Source organism: Pelophylax lessonae (assembly GCF_965119305.1).
Source record: "Pelophylax lessonae genome assembly, chromosome: 3".
Taxonomy (NCBI): domain Eukaryota; kingdom Metazoa; phylum Chordata; class Amphibia; order Anura; family Ranidae; genus Pelophylax; species Pelophylax lessonae.
This window is the reverse complement of record NC_138770.1, coordinates 119,195,173-119,211,077: the sequence shown is the minus strand read 5'-3', so window position 1 is coordinate 119,211,077 and position 15,905 is coordinate 119,195,173. Positions and strand designations below refer to the sequence as shown.

The following is a 15,905-nucleotide window of genomic DNA, read 5'->3' as shown; positions in this document are numbered from 1 at the left end:
ATCAGTTATGTCATAAAAGCAGTCTTTAGAGAATTTAACCCAACCCAACTCAAAAAAACAGAGGGGCGGGTACTACGTCTGTCAATGAGCTAAGAGAAAAGGATTTTACAGTAAGATTTTACAAAAAATCAATTTTTCTCTATCGCTCATTGACAGACGTAGTCCTCGGTGATACAGCACCTTCGGGAAGTCCCAGAGCAGTATCACAAATGAGGGGTGGGAAAATGGAAATCAAATCCAAATCTAGAAGGCCCAACCGGTGCCAACTAGAAGTTTACAATGCTCATCCTTAATGATGAGACTCAACAAAAAAAAATTTTCAAACAGAAAAAAACCCTCGAGGTAGACCACCGGTCTCCTCAAATTGCGGCCTGCAAAACCTTGCGGCCAAATGAGGCATCCGCCGATGCCATCACATCAATTTTATAAAATTTTGTAAAGGTATGTACCGACGACCAGGTGGCCGCTTTACATACCTGGACCACTGACGCCTGATGGCGAAAGGCCCAGGAAGTACTGAGCGCTCGAGTGAAGTGCGCCCTAACAGGGAACGGAGGATTCCGACCCTTAATAGAATCAGCCTGTACCACCGTCTGACGGATCCATGTAGATATGGTCGTGGCAGACACAGGCAACCCCCTTCAAGGGCTATCCGTGATCACAAAAAGTGAGTCCGTCTTACGAAAACCACTTTAGGAAGGAAGGATGGATTCGGAAGAAGAACCACCTTATCCCTATGAACCACCAGATCTGGGGAACGACAGGATAATGCGGCCAGTTCTGACACCCTGCGTACAGAAGTAATGGCCACCAAGAAGGCCAGCTTCTGGGAATGTAAGCAAGGGAATCTCCCTAATATCTTCAAAGAGAAGTTTCTGAAGAACCGACCACACTAAATTAAGATACCAGGCGGTAAGGGTGCGCGCACTGGCGGAGCCAGATGTCGCACCCCCTGGATGAAATTCCGCACCAAGGAATGATTAGCCAAAGGTTTCTTGAAAGAAGATTGCCAACGCCGAAAACCTGACCCTTGATCGTGCTCAAGGATAGTTTCTGCTCAACCCCTTGTTGGACAGACCAAAATTCGGGTCACCGAATAGGTATGTGGGGGAAATCCAATAGATTCACACCATGCAATATAAGACTTCCATGTGCTGGAAGTCGCTTTCCTTGCTTTAACTGGAGGTAGGAATAACTGAAGCTGACACTCCCTTGTCCTTCAGTACCTGGGTCTCAATGGCCAGGCCATTAAGCCAGCGACTGTAAAGCAAGATGGAAGATCGGTCCCTGAGACCGCAAATCCTCCCTGAGAGGAAGTCTCCAAGGAGCGTCCGCGACTAGCCTCGCCAAGTCGGCGTACCAGGCTCGACGAGGTCAATCCGGAATTTCCAGAATAACTGGAATTCCCTCCACCTCTATCCTGCGAAGAAGTTCCCGCAGCAACTTGAGAGGATGGAAGGCATGCCGTAGCTGATACTGCCCCCACGGGGCAATCAGCGTTTCTGCTGCGTCCGCTAGAGGATCGTGGCGCGAGCTACAAACCTCCGCACCTTCCTGTTAGGCCAAGGTGCCAACAGATCCACATCCGGGATGTCCCAATGAAGGGACAGCTAGGGAAAAACCTCTGGATGAAGAGGCCATATGCGATTGGATCCGAATCGGGCTGCTCTAGAGCTGCTCGATCCAGTAAATCAGACAAAATCTGATCGCTCTCAGTTCCGATACCCTTATTGGTAATCTGGATACTATCGGAAGAAATGACTTCCCCTGGTTGAGCATCGGAGACTTCCTGGTCCGCTCGCTCAACCGGATCCGATTGTCCAGGGAATCGGAATTCTGATTCCATTAAAAAAGAATCTCCTTCATTTCGGGTATGAGACTGGGTATACGGTACTGCCTCTAAGAAGGCCACCATCAGTCCCAGCCAATTGACAGACAGCAACTTCCGAATCGTTGACTGAACCTTCTGGAGTTTTCCAGCAAGGAGAAACTCTTGCCCAGGATGTATCCAACCTTAGGCCCAGATAGTTCAGTCTCCTGGTGGGAACCAGGGATGATCTTTGGGAAAGCGAAAAAACGCTGATGTCCTGCGATGATGGGGATATAAAGATAGGCATCCTATATGTCTATGGACGCCAGGAAATCTCTTTGATGCAGGGAGGCCACCACTGTACGGATGGACTCTATTTCTTCCCAAGTCCAGATTTGGACGCACCTTGCCCTCTTTCCTGGGCATTGTGAATAGGTTCGAATAGAACCCCTGAAACCGTTCAATGTTAGAAGGGAAGAATCGCACCGGTGGAAGTGATCGAAACTCGATCCTGTGTCCTCCAGAAACCGGTGAAGACATCCCCCCCCCCCCCCACCCCAGAGATGGGTAGGGGTTCATCAGGCTATATTCTTCAGGCTTGGCTGAGCCGGACTCTTTGTTTACCCGACCAGCGCCCTTTGAAACCCCTCTAAAGGGGCTTTGGAGGGTATCGCCTTATCGCCCGCCCTCGCGGAACGAACTCCTCTATATGAGCAGAAAAGGAAGGTCCTCGTTAGTTACGAGGTCTTTTTATCCTAACAGTCTGTAGCAAGACAGCAGGTGGTACCGTCTATCCTATAAAGAGGAATTCCTCAAACGGATAGCACCTAGCCATGCGTTTGGAAATAACAGGGGTTTGTTTCAAAACGACCCCATTTGGGTAAAGGAAAATCCTTCGCCCTTTTGGTAGGCTAACAAGTACCAAAAAGGAATCTCAGTCTCAGCTACCTCTGCCGGTGTAACCTCAAGACTAAAGGTTTCCCGGACGGACACAACTAGTGCATCCACCACTCTTGTGCTCTGGCGGAGGCAGAAACGTGCTCCTCACTGCTGAGGAGATATTACCTGAGACAACAGCCCCCTAAGAGGGACCTGCAACTGCATTGACCAGTTCCGAATCCGTATCTGATAAACAATAGGGGTAGGCGGGGGTCGCTACTTGACCCCCTTCCCTGACAGGCCACCTCCACCCGGGATACCAAAGACTCCAAAACTGCCGATAATGCATTAAAAACAAGTGGGGTACTGGAGGGTCCTGCGGCCACCTTGAGGGGATCAGGTGGGGATACCTATGCAGCAGGGTCAATGATTATACAAGACACTTGCCAGCGACAAAAAAATGACAAAGTAAAAAAAAAAAACTTTTTTTTTTTTTTTTGTGTCCCCCAGTCGCAACAGCGCCCCTCAGTGTTACCTGCCTTTTTGGACCCCACAGAGAGAGAGACAGACCCCAAGGCTCATCCCTGATGCACAGAAGTTTTCATCAGCTTGTTCAGTGCTTGTCTTGTTACAGACAGGAAGTCTTTGGCCCTATTTCCTGGGTAAAAGAGGCGGCTCCGCCCCTTAACACGCCTGCCGGCTCCTCCCCCTGGCTCCATGAGGTGTTTGAGTCACCTCAAACATGGCCGCCCCCATGCTGGAGACACGAGGCTACACCAAAATGGCGGCCTCGTACGATCTACCAGACAATGGCGGCGGCCTGCACAGAATAGCGGCATGTCTGCAGAAGGGCGCCAACTCCTGACAGTACCCCTCTCCACCGAGGTAGGAGGGCTGTCGACCAATACGGGCGCCGTGACTCATGGTCTTTGGCGTTTCAGCGAGACGTTTAACTCGCAGGGTCAGTCCCCGTCCAGTGGGACTATGTCGCGGCCGACCCAGCGCGGAGCTATGGCCTGCACGCGCTCGTAGGCTGAACTGGGGTGACCACTGGATCTCAACATCCCACCCGTCGCCCAGTTCAGCTTTCTTGCTTGAAGATCTCACAGGAACACTGGAGAAAAAAAGCTGTCTTAAAAACTTATTTTCTAAGAAAAAAAATCCTGCCAGGACCGAAGATCCCAGCAAGGTATCTAGGTCCTTACTCCTGACTAGACAGAAAAAAACTGATTTGCTGAGGCAGAGAGAGAGGATATACCCTCTGGGACTGCCCCTAGGGTGTGGCCAGAGAATTTCTCATTTCCTGTCTAGTCCTACTCCTGTGGAGGCAACATAACCCGAAGGTGCTGTATCACCGAGGACTACGTCTGTCAATGAGCGATAGAGAAACACATACTTTCAAGTGTTCGAGTACACACTACTCATTCCCCTGCATTCCACAATGTTGCACAAAGTAGCAGAGCGGCCATCTTAAGGGCCTGAGTGATGTCACATAGGGCAGGGGAGAAGATTCTTAGCCTGCATCAGCTCTGGCCCAACATACACCAAGTACTTTCCACAGCAAGCGGGGAGTGCATGTAAGTAAAGTACAGGCAGATTAGCATACAAGTTATCCAGAAAACCAGTTATACTTTGCCCATTTACTTTAAAGAGCATCCATCTTTCATGGCTAACTCCGAACAAACATGCAAATCAGAAACCCCTGCTCTACTAAGGAAAGATAAAAAAGGGAGCCCCAAAAAAATTTCAAACCAGAGATGGCACGGTTTTCCAGCTATCATATATAAATTTAACACAAAGGGTCCACAACCCTTTTTGTGTGTGTTTGTAAAAATGTAAAGATTGGTTGTATTTACCTCTGCAGCTGGCATCTGATAATTTACACTGTGTTGCCAGCTTGAGTGCCCAAAGTAGCAGCGGTCTTGTCAGGTTGTATATTTCCGCAATACAGAGGGGACAAAGCATCAAATATGTGTCTCATGCCACAGCAATGTCACTAGATCCTTGTGGCTCCAGAGGCAGACTATTGCCTCAATGAAAGGCATACAGATGAAGTGCTTTCTTACCTCTTCAGGCAGCTCCCCGTACACCGTTTCAGAGGTAGACAGTAATAATATGGGAGAGAAGGAAGGGATATCTTGCAGGAGTGTTAGAAAGGTAGCCCTCACAGTTTCACTGACAGCCTCCCACCATTCTCCAATATGAGGCATGTAAACAACACTGGGTACTGTTCTCCGAGCTTCCCGGAACACCTGTACAACAGAACAAACCAGACTGTTAGCTTTCAGGAAATATTACAATAACCTGAAGAGAGAGACAGTCAAACACATCAACTCACAAATGACATACAGCAGCTCATTCACCAGCAGATCAAGACACATGGCCTGCAGAAGATGTGGACATCCACAGATATAGCAAAATCTAAAAAATAAGGGTGAAAGGTACGTACTAAGGCAGACACAGCGGTTTAAAAAAGGGACATATATTCTGAAGTGGACCTCACAGTAACATCTTCCATTCTGCTGCAGATGTGCACTCTGTGCTGCACTTTGCATCATTGCAACCCTCTCCACCTCTGCAATCTAAAAAGATACATTCTCATCTAGGCAAGGACGACATATAGTCTGTGCACCAACAGTCTCCTGCGTCACGTCACATATCCCAGGAGACATCAGCTTACACACTGCAGCAAGGACCTGGCACCACATCAGGGGGTCAGTTGCAAAAGCCAGGAAGAGACTGCCAGCTGCCAGAGACCTAAAGCAGGGAGATGGTGGAATGGGACTTGGCAGGCAGCTGATTACAGCAGGACAAAGATGGATTTGATGAGTATGCAAGTATGTTTATGGTTGATAACTCCAGCGAAAAAAGTAAGAGGGGATCTTAAAAAAAAAAAAAAAAAATTTAGGAATGCCTTTGTTCAGACACTTCCAGTTATAGGGTGGCAACATTGTGGACCCCCTCCCAACTGTGCTCTTGACACTCACTGTCTTACATGTTTGCAATGGAGACTACAAGTGGGTGTTTTAGCACGTTATACAGGCATGGTACACTGCTGTCACCATCAATCGTCATCACGAAAACAGTTAATTACATGCAGCCATCATTGCAGCGCATGTAGAAACAAAGGGGTTATTTACTGAAACTGGAAAATGCAAAAGCTGGTGAAGCTCTGCATGGAAACCAATCAGCTTTCAGGTTTGAGCAAGCTGAAGTTAGAAGCTGACTGGCTACCATGCACAGCTGCACCAGAATTAGTAAATCTCCCCCAAAGTGATTTCAGAATTGCTGAAGGAGATCAGCAGGATTGAGATGTAACAAAGGATGAATAAAAGGTGAAAAGTAAATTCTAAAATTTATGACACAATGCCTTAGCAAACTAAATGTCATTCAGTTAGGGCTTAAATCCATTTTAGGCTAGGTTCACACTAGTGCGGGCTGTGCGTCCCGCGTTTTCTTGGGAACACCAGTTCATTTATGTAGGCTGCTGTGCCACATGAACTGCAGAAAAAAGGCGTATGCATCTTTTTAAAAATGCAGCCACAGGGAAACCACAATGGCACTGCGTGCTGAGATGCAAGGGGGTTCCACTGAGTATGAATGGCAGCCCTGTGCGTCTCACAAGAGCAGCGCAATTAGGCTGCGGGTGGTTGCCGGAATCTATGGGATTCCTGCAACCGGAACACACAGTGCAGGCTAGTGTGAACCTAGCCTTAAGGCTGGCCATAGACCATTCCTGCTGAACTGGCCAAGATTCGAACAGTGTGTGGGCAGGCTGAATGTACCAAGTTGATCAATTAACTTGGGTATAGCCAGCCCACTGGATTCACTTGCGATCATCGCTAGTAGCTGCTATAGTCACTAGCAATAGTCACTGCCTTCTTCTGTAGTTGACAGCCACGCCCGCAGCAGAGATTCCCCTGTCAACACTGTCTGTGGGGGGAATTGTGTTAAATTTTTTCCTGCAATCCATGGTTAACATTTAAAACACAAGCCCAAATTAAATAAGCTCTATTTCTACTGCTCTTTCAAATTAATCCATACACGCTGGCTATTATGACAATTTAACATGCTGTCTCTACAGTTAAGCATTACAAATACCACAGCTTTCAACTTTGGAAAGTTAACATTTATTGTATTATTCCCATCCAATAAACATGGAATAAACTCACAAAAAAACACAATGTATTTTTCCCACCTCAGGCCTTGTACGGCCTTAACAATGGCTTTATCATCTGGAACTCATTACTGGCTGACTAAAATAGATGGGATTTTCTGCCAAGTGACCTAACAAATGCAGATGTAGCTTGTGAATCCGTTTATAGTGGTGTTTCAACATTGCAAGTCAATTTCACCCTTAACTAAATCTAGGCAGCCTGCCCTGTAAAAGTCAGCATTTTAATTAGAATGGCGCATTGTGTGGAGCTGAGCGGCAGAGAGCCTCTCCACTGCTCCTATCAGGGTATTTACCACGATAAAGTCAATCAAATGAACAATGCGGCAAATTGCTATTAGTGTCCTCAGACTGCAGTCACTCAATTTAAGCATCCTGCTTTCAGTGTGAGCTGGAAATAAGATATATGGGCAGAAATTGATTTACACCTAGGTCTTTCATAACGTATGAGGATAAAGGGGCTGGAGGGATGTATCGACAGCCATTGATCCATCACAGAAGGAAAAAAAAAACACATTACATTCTGAATACACTGTAGACCATAATTTTTTTTTTTTTTTTTTTTTTATAACACGCTATAGTTGGGCTTCAAGTTTAACAAATAAATGCATAAAAAAAAAAAATGAAGCATTTTTACATAAGAAGCCACTGTGAACAAGCTTACAGGAGGAAAGCGCAGGATAGGGTGTGTCTTAAAAAAAAAAAACTAAAATGCAGTTACTAGGCAGTGCACAGCCTGGTTTTGCCTACTGGTGGGAAAATCCAGGCTTAAAGACTGGCTGACCAAAACAGCCAATCTTTTGGCAGTAACAAAATTCACATGCATATGCACTACAGTGCTATATTTACAGATCTGCATTTTTTGTAATGGCAGTATACCACCACTAGTATACTTATGCTTTGGCATGCAACTTTAAATAAAACCGCACTAAAACACAGACTGCCTTAAACATAGGTATGAAGGGGCAACAAAATCAACCCTTGGACCTCAATTACAGCCCACAAGCAGTAAGCATCCTCTGCATTCACAGTCCTCCCCCTTAAAAACACATCAGTTGCTACTATTGAGACTTGGCAACACCGGAAAGCAGCTTTTAGTTGCAAAACATGTATGATCAAGCAACTTATGCTTGTGTGACAGCGCTCGTTTTATCATAATCTTTAGCCGCAGATATAAGTTTAATTTAATGGCCGATTCCCCTTAGAAAATTGAAGGGGCAAGAAAACAGTTGATATTTTTGGCACAAAAAAGACCTTGGGTTAATAGGCAAGTGTTAATAGGCAAGTGATTGAACATTAACAAAGCTTTTGAAGTCATGGCCCCTGGGCACATCCCCTACAACTTTACCCCAACTCAGACCCAGAGACATAACCAAGCAATGAGTGGGAAGAGTTTGCAACAACCAAGTAAACTTTTCCAACAGGCCCAAAAACAAGTGTAAAAAGACCCAATCTCAGTATGCCACTGCAAGAACCTTGTGACCAAAAGCTGCATCCGCAGAGGATTGGATGTCCGACTGGTAAAACTCTGTAAAAGCTATGAACAGAGGGCTAGATGGTGAACTTACAAAGCTGGGCTACAGAGGCTTTGTGCCAGAATACCCATAAAATACACACTGGCATGGTGAAGTGGGTGCGTAAAAGCACAGGTGTTTTGACCTTTAGAATGCAAGTTCTAGTAATACTGTTTTATACATTAAGTGATGGAGGCCTTTGAAGCAAGATAACCCTTACAAGTTCCTAAGGGTAAGACCTATAGGTAGCCCATCTTCTGGATAGAAACTGTTGCTGTGAGGTAGATTCGGATGGCTCTGAACACCTCCAGGCAAAAAAAAAAAAAAAGGCAAACAGGGATTGGATTTTTGATTTACCGTAAAATCCGTTTCTTTGAGGTTCATTAACGGACACAGCTTCTGATCTTCTTGACAATTGGGTTATACTAAAAAGGTGTAATATATATCAGCGCAACAAAATATTTAAGTATCAAAAAATATTGTGGCTGCAATATCAAAGTGGTGAATCACTACACAAAATCAATAAATAAAAATGGGTTATACTGCCCCTTACACAGGAATAGGCAGAAAAATAACTTGACTACGCCTATTAGCAGTCCTAGGAGGTATATACTCCCCCCTCCCTGCTATAGGTACTCCGTTTTGTTACAAGCAGTGCCAGAAGTAATACAACTCCATAGAGGGGTGAGTGCTGTGTCCGCCAAAGAACATCAGAGAAATGGATTTTATGGCAGGTCAAAAATCCCATTTTATTGTTCACTCATTGACTGACAGCTCCTGATCTTCTTGATCATTGGGACATCCCAAAGCAGTGCCAAACACGAGGGGTGGTAAAAAGCAAGAAAAAATTCCCAAGGCTAAACCGTAGCCAACCAGGTAACAGGAGCTCAACTAAAACAACTGAAGCCACCTGAAAAACAACATTATACCTCTAAAGAGGGAACAAGCCCCCTAAACAGCAGCCTGCAAAACCTTGCGACCAAAAGGAGGTATCCGCAGATGCCAACACATCCACTTGTGAAAGTGTGCACCAACAACCAAGTCGCCACCTTGCACACCTGCGTTACGGACGCCTGACGACAAAAGGCCCAAGAAGCAGAAAGCGCAGAGTTCGCCTGCACAGGAAAAGAGGGAACCTGACCCTTAATCAAATAGGCCAGTGTCACCATCTCTTCTGCGACCTTTTCTAGATGGATCAGACAAGTGGATAATCCTTTTCAAGACCCATCCATGAGCGCAAAGAATCTGACGTCCTAAGAGACTCTGTAGCTGCCAGCTACACCCGAATAGCCCGAACCACATACAGGGAACGCAACTTCCTTAGGATGTTTTGGCCTGGGACACAGGGAAGGCAACCAAATGTCTTCATTCAGATGGAAATCAGACTACCGTTTTGGGAGGAACGACGGACAGAGGCGAAGAGCCACCTCATCTCATTTTAAAGGGAGGCTTCTGTAGAGCTGAAAGCACCAAGTTGAGATCCCAAGGCGGTAGTGGGGACAAATGTCGAACCACCTGAATAAAAGTACACACCAGGGAGTACTTGGCCAAGGGTCGTTTAAAGAAGATTGCCAAGGTCGACACCTGACCCTTAAATGGTACTCAAGGCCAATTTCTGCTCAACCTCCCGTTGAATGAAGGTCAAGACCCGAGCCACCAAAAAAGGAACGAGGGTCAACACCAAGCGACTCACACAACGAAATGTACGCTTTTCACGTACGATGGTAGATCTTCCTAGAAGTAGACTTCCTAGCCTTCAGTAATATGGAAATCACCAACCCATATCCTTTCAGCACCTGGCTTTCAACAGCTAAACCGTCAAAGCCAGCGACTGTAAAGCAGGATGGAAAATTGGCCCCTGGAACAGCAGATAGTCCCCGAGAGGTAGTCTTCCAAGGGGCATCAGCGACCAGCCGCACCAGGTCATAGTTCGTTACATAGTAGGTGAGGTTGAATAAAGACAATAGTCCATCCAGTTCAACCTGTGTAGGTGCGTGTGGCTGTAATCATCTCACATAGCCCTTAATGTCCTGATCCTTGAGATGTAAGTCTAAGAGTCTTTTGAAAGCCACCATACTTCCCGCAGAAACCACCTCTTGTGGTAGAGAATTCCACAATCTTGTAGCCCCAACAGTAAAGAACCCCCCTTGTTGCCTGAGGTTAAAACGCTTGGTCAGCGTACCAAGACCTTTTGCCTTGATCCTGCGCAAGAGTCTCAGCAAAAGCTTGAGAAAGGGGAAGGCGTAAATCAGACGATACTGGCCCCAGGGAGCCAGTAGCGCGTCTGTGGTGTCCACTAGCGGATGCCGTGACCGTGCCCCACCTGTGCACCTTCATGTTGAGTCGAGACCCCAACAGATTCACCTCGGGGGTGCCCCACTGGAGACACAGCTGATGAAACAAGTCCAGATGAAGGGACCACTCCCCCCTTGGTCAAACGCCTACTGACAGATAATTCGCCTGCCAACTTTCCACCCCTGGGATGTGTACGGCGGAGAGGGCCGGAACCAAATTTCTGCCCACCAAAGAATGCCGGCAAACTCCAGAGCTGCCAATACACTCCTTGTTCCACCCTGGCGATTGACAAAAGCCACGGCCGTGACCTTGTCCGTCCGATTTGCACCGGACACCCCTGAAAGCGTTCCGTTCATTCAGGCACAGCCTGATCGCGCGGAGTTCCAGGACACTGATTGGGAGTCTGGACTCTTCCAGTGTCCCAACTCCCTGAGCGTAGTTCCAACCCAGGACACCTCCCCACCCGGACAGACTTGCATCCGTGGTGACCACTGTCCAATACAGTGTTAATACTCAGACTTCTGTCACTTGTCCCATTTGGCCAAGATGTCCCTTTGCAGGGGCCTCATATGAAAATCTGCAAACGGGACCGCCTCGAAGGTAGAAACCATCAGGTCCTACACCCTCACGCAAGTCAGGAGGAATGACCACCTGCTGGACAGCATGCAACCTTATGAGGTTTGTCCAGAGGAAGGAAAACTCTGGCTAGAGCAGAGTTCAGAGTCAGACCCAGATAATCCAGTTTCATGGAAGGAACCAGAGTAGACTTCTGAAAATTCAGAAGCCAGTCGAACTCCCTTTAGAGTACGTATAGTGAGGTCTATATTGTCCATCAGAGCAGTAAGACTCTGCTCGCAAGAGAAGGTCATCCAGGTAGCCCAGCACTGCGATTCCTTTGCTGACATAATGCCAGCACCGGAGCCAACACCATTGTGAAGACCCAAGGAGCAGAGGCGAGACCAAAGGGTCATGCCACAAACATATTGCTCCTCTCCCACGGCAAAGCGGAGGAAGCGTTGGTGACAGACACATATTGGAATGTGTAAGTAAGCATTCTTGATGTCGATAGAGGCAAGGAAATCCCCCTGATGCAAGGATTCCACCACCGTGCGAACAGTCTCCATTCTGAACTTCTGTACCCACACAAAGCAGTTCAAGGCCTTGAGATACAGAATTGGACGCACCTTCCCTTCTTGCTTCGGGACCGTGAACAGGTTTGAATAAAACCCCTGAAAAAGTTCTGGAGTTGGAAAAGGAACAATTACCCCTTGAAGTTACAGGTCTCTCACTGCCCTGAAGAGGGCTTGCAATCAGTCCAGGGACAGACGCACTTTGGAAGGAAAGTACTTCTCCGGAGGGTAAGAACGAAACTCGATCTTGTAGCCGAACCCGATCACTTTGTGGACTCACTTGTCTTGCACCAAGGAGGTCCACGTGTCCAGGAAACCAGCAAAGACATCCCCCCCCCCCCCACACCAGGCACGGGTGAGGGCGCACCTTCATGCAGAAGGAACCTTGTCTGCGGGTCTGTAGAAACCCGCTTTGGACTTGCCAGACCAAGTTTGCACCAGAGGGGGCCCACGTCCACCCCACAACCCTCCAGGAGGAGAGGGGGGATAGGTTCTCACCATACCAGGAACCAGGCTGGCACCACTCCAGACAACCTCCTCGCCATCGAAATGGGGGGCTATCAGCCAGGAATAATGCTGCAACGCAGGCTGAGACCTGGTCGTAGGCGACCTCGCGAGGCGTCAAACTCGCAGGCTAGCACCCATCCCGTGGGGCTATGTCGCGGCTGGAGTCTTTGCACTGGCTACCTGACAAGTTTTGCATAGACTTTAGGATCCTCTTGCTTACCTATAGGGCTCTTCATGGCTTGGGATCCCATAATTTCTCTGTACTTTTATCAACTTACTACCCCCCCCTCGTAACCTCCGCTCCTCAGATTCTGGTTTGTTGTGTCACCCCCTACACACTTACACTTGATGAGAGACAGAGCCTTCTCCTGTTATGCTCCAAAACTCTGGAATTCACTTCCAAAGACCAGAGAGTAATCTTAATAAAAAATTTGTTCAAATCTAAAAATATCCTTGTTATCCTGTGGATTACTTGCATTTCCTCATAAAGCACATCGAAAAGCCACCTTTAAAGGTGCTATATGAAAGTTTATTATTACATGTTGCCCAAAGTGCCGAGGTGCGCAATCATGAAGCATTCAGTTCCCAAAGCACCATTACAGGCTGTCCACACTGCATGGGGTCCAGGTACACATCACAAGTTTTTTGTATTAGAAGAGTTGATTGATAAAAGAGTTAAGCCAAGAGATAAGTTTATCACCAGGGTCTATGAATACTCAGCATGTGTTCTGCATAGTAACTTTTCAGGATTGTAACAAGTTTGCAATATTAAACTAAACAAATAACTAGTTAAAGTTTGAACCATTAGTTGGAAAATGAAGGTCTGCTAGACTTCACTTCACGCTGTCCCCTTTTGCAGGTGCAGTTAGGTAAAACATTAAAAAAAGGCGCCTATAGAATTTAAACTTCAGTAAAATCCAGTAAGGCACTGTCCTCATCCTGCTCTGTACAGACTGTTGTCCTGTACTCTCAGCACGTGTCGCTAATCAGTGAGTCAGTAGAGGCCAATAAGCTGACAGATGATTTACTGCTGCTGTAGGGGGGAGAAAACAGGAATTGCACAGACTGTGCTGAGGGATCAGAATGATTAGGGAGGGAGAAAAGAAAAGCAGGAGATGTGATGGGACAAACTCTGCTGCCAGGGAGAAACAAAAGTTAGCCTAGGTTCACAGTAATGCAATGTGGGAAACCCCTCGATTCCCGCACAGCATTCAAATGGCATTGGCCTTATGACCTGCAGTGGGTGTCAGTGCATTTTTAACAACACCCAAAATGGAGGTCCCTGCTCCAAAATGGGTGCATGAAAGACTTTGGTGTGGTGTGATGCGGTGCTATTTGAGCCCATTCAAATTGCACCACATGGAATTGCATGCGGTTCAGCATGAACCAAGTCTTTTTTCCCCGATATTCTCTCGCTTTCTCCTTCGGCAACCTGTGAATTTTAGCATTGAAAAGCTTTGGTCAGCCTTCCTCTCTAGTTGTGCTAAGGTCAAGGCATGAAAACGCTATTTTTTTTTTTTTTTTTTTTTACAGTTTTTGAGACTAAGGCAGCCATAGAGGATTCATCTTTTTCTTTAACCAGCAAGTAGAGGCGGTCCCCGCAGAGCTGTTGTATTCTGACAGCAGGAAGACTTCCCCGCCATCAGAGTACACTGCTCCGGTTATGGCAGCAAGTAGATATTTGCCAACTGAGTGGCTGTACAGAATCTGATTGGTAGACTGACTTCGATGCAACCGCCCTGCCCATATATGGATCACCATTCACCCAGTCCCTGCTAAACCAGACATTTTTCGATCCATGTACGGTCGGCTCAAGAAGAGGGGGGAGAGTTTCCACAAGGTAAGTGGTTGCTTTAGGCTTCAACAAACTAGTGGCCTCCAGTAAGAAGGAACAGGAGCCATGCTGGAGACAATTTACAGTACACAAGTTTGGTAGCATAATTATTAATTAGGAATGTATGCTCTTTTGTTATCAATTATGGGTAAAGTTATGCTTTAAGCGTAGAAAATTCTCCCTATAAGAGATGGCCATCCCCTACAGGACAATGGAAAAAAACAGAGGTCTCTCAAAGAGGGGTAGAGTAACAGGAGTATGTCTAAGGGGGCCATGCTCAAAAGCTTTGCCAGTGTCCAATCACCTGAAGATAGGAGCTTAAAACCCAGATTCTGCGAATATCCAGACCCTGTATGATTTAAATAATTTTACAATGTATTAACCACTTAAGCCCGGAGGATTTGGCTGCTGAAAGACCAGGGGGTATTTTGCAATTCGGCACTGCGTGACTTTAACGGACAATTGCACGGTCGTGCGACGCTGTACCTAAAAGAATTTGACGTCCTTTTTTTCCCACAGAGCTTTCTTTTGGTGGTATTGGATCCCCTGTGCGATTTTTTGATCATGCGCTATAAACAAAAAAAGAGCGTCAATTTTGCAAACACAACAATATTTCACATTTTTTTATATGAAATTCCCCAAAAAAAAATGTAAAAATCTAAATTTTTTAACATTTTTGTCCAATTTGTTTTATGCTACATATGTTTGTTTAAAAAAAAAAAAATGCAAAAAGCGCATTTTGATTGGTTTGCACAAAAGTTATTGCGTTTACTAACAAAGGGAAAGATTTTTGTCATTTTTGTTTTTTTTAACGCGTAATGGAGGCGATCTGCGATTTTGTTTGTGGTACTACGACATTGCGGCGGACAGATCGGACCCTTGACTGACATTTTTGACACTTTTGGGGTTACCAGTGACATTTCTACAGTAATCAGTGCTATACATATGCACTGTTACTGTAAAATTACACTGGCAGTGAAGGGGTTAACTTTGAGAGGGAGGGGCTGTGTGTCCCTAGGGGTGTGATTCTAACTGTGATTGGCTGTGGCTTGAGCTGTAGGAACAATGATCAATGTTAGTAGAACCGTATGATCATAGTAGAACCGTATGATCATTGTTTCTACACAGGGGAGAATGACAGGCGGCTTGTTTTCACTAGCCGCCTGCCTTTCTCCCTCTCCCCCGACGATCGCTGAGTGACCGGCGGACATCGGGTCTGCAGGTCACACGCGCGGGGGTCCGGGAGCGCGCCGGCGGCTCACAGGCTAGTGACGTGTATATATACGTCACTCTGCCTGTGAGGGGCTGACCGCCGCAGTATATGTACTTGCGGCGGTCGGCAAGTGGTTAAAGCATGCATTCTTGGATTAGAAATAAACAGGTAGCTTTAAATTAGCTTTAAAGTCCTTGCATAATCTAATAGTCTATACAGTAAACTAGGAAAGACGGAGCGTATTTGAGGTTAAAAACACTGTCACGTTTTTACAATTGTCTGCTTCTGCCAAGGAGAAATTTACGCTCTCCTTTTGTTTTTGTGGCCACTAGCACCAGAATGGAAATTAAGGGAAAACATCTGGAGCTAAACCAGAACAAGAACTGAAGCAAAATCTGCTCATGTGGATTCATGTTCCAGTGAAAACTGTGTAGAGATTTTTGCACTTCTTGCTGGTCTGAAGTTTGAAAAAAAGGAAGATTGCCTCAATGAGATACCTGCAAGGGGTTTTAACTGTCCAAATTATATATATATATATAATTATATATA

At 46.3% G+C, this 15,905-nt stretch overlaps 1 protein-coding gene across 4 annotated transcripts in view; it reads right to left on the bottom strand.

Annotated features, from left to right (window-relative positions):
• The window catches only part of ATAD2B (ATPase family AAA domain containing 2B), a 346,270-nt gene that overhangs the window by 137,406 nt on the left and 192,959 nt on the right, over positions 1–15,905 (bottom strand). For all 4 annotated transcript variants that reach the window (XM_082251749.1, XM_082251750.1, XM_082251751.1 and 1 more), the window contains exon 19: positions 4,756–4,941. In XM_082251749.1, coding sequence (XP_082107875.1) covers positions 4,756–4,941 — 186 coding nt within the window. The remainder of the gene's footprint in view (positions 1–4,755; positions 4,942–15,905) is intronic.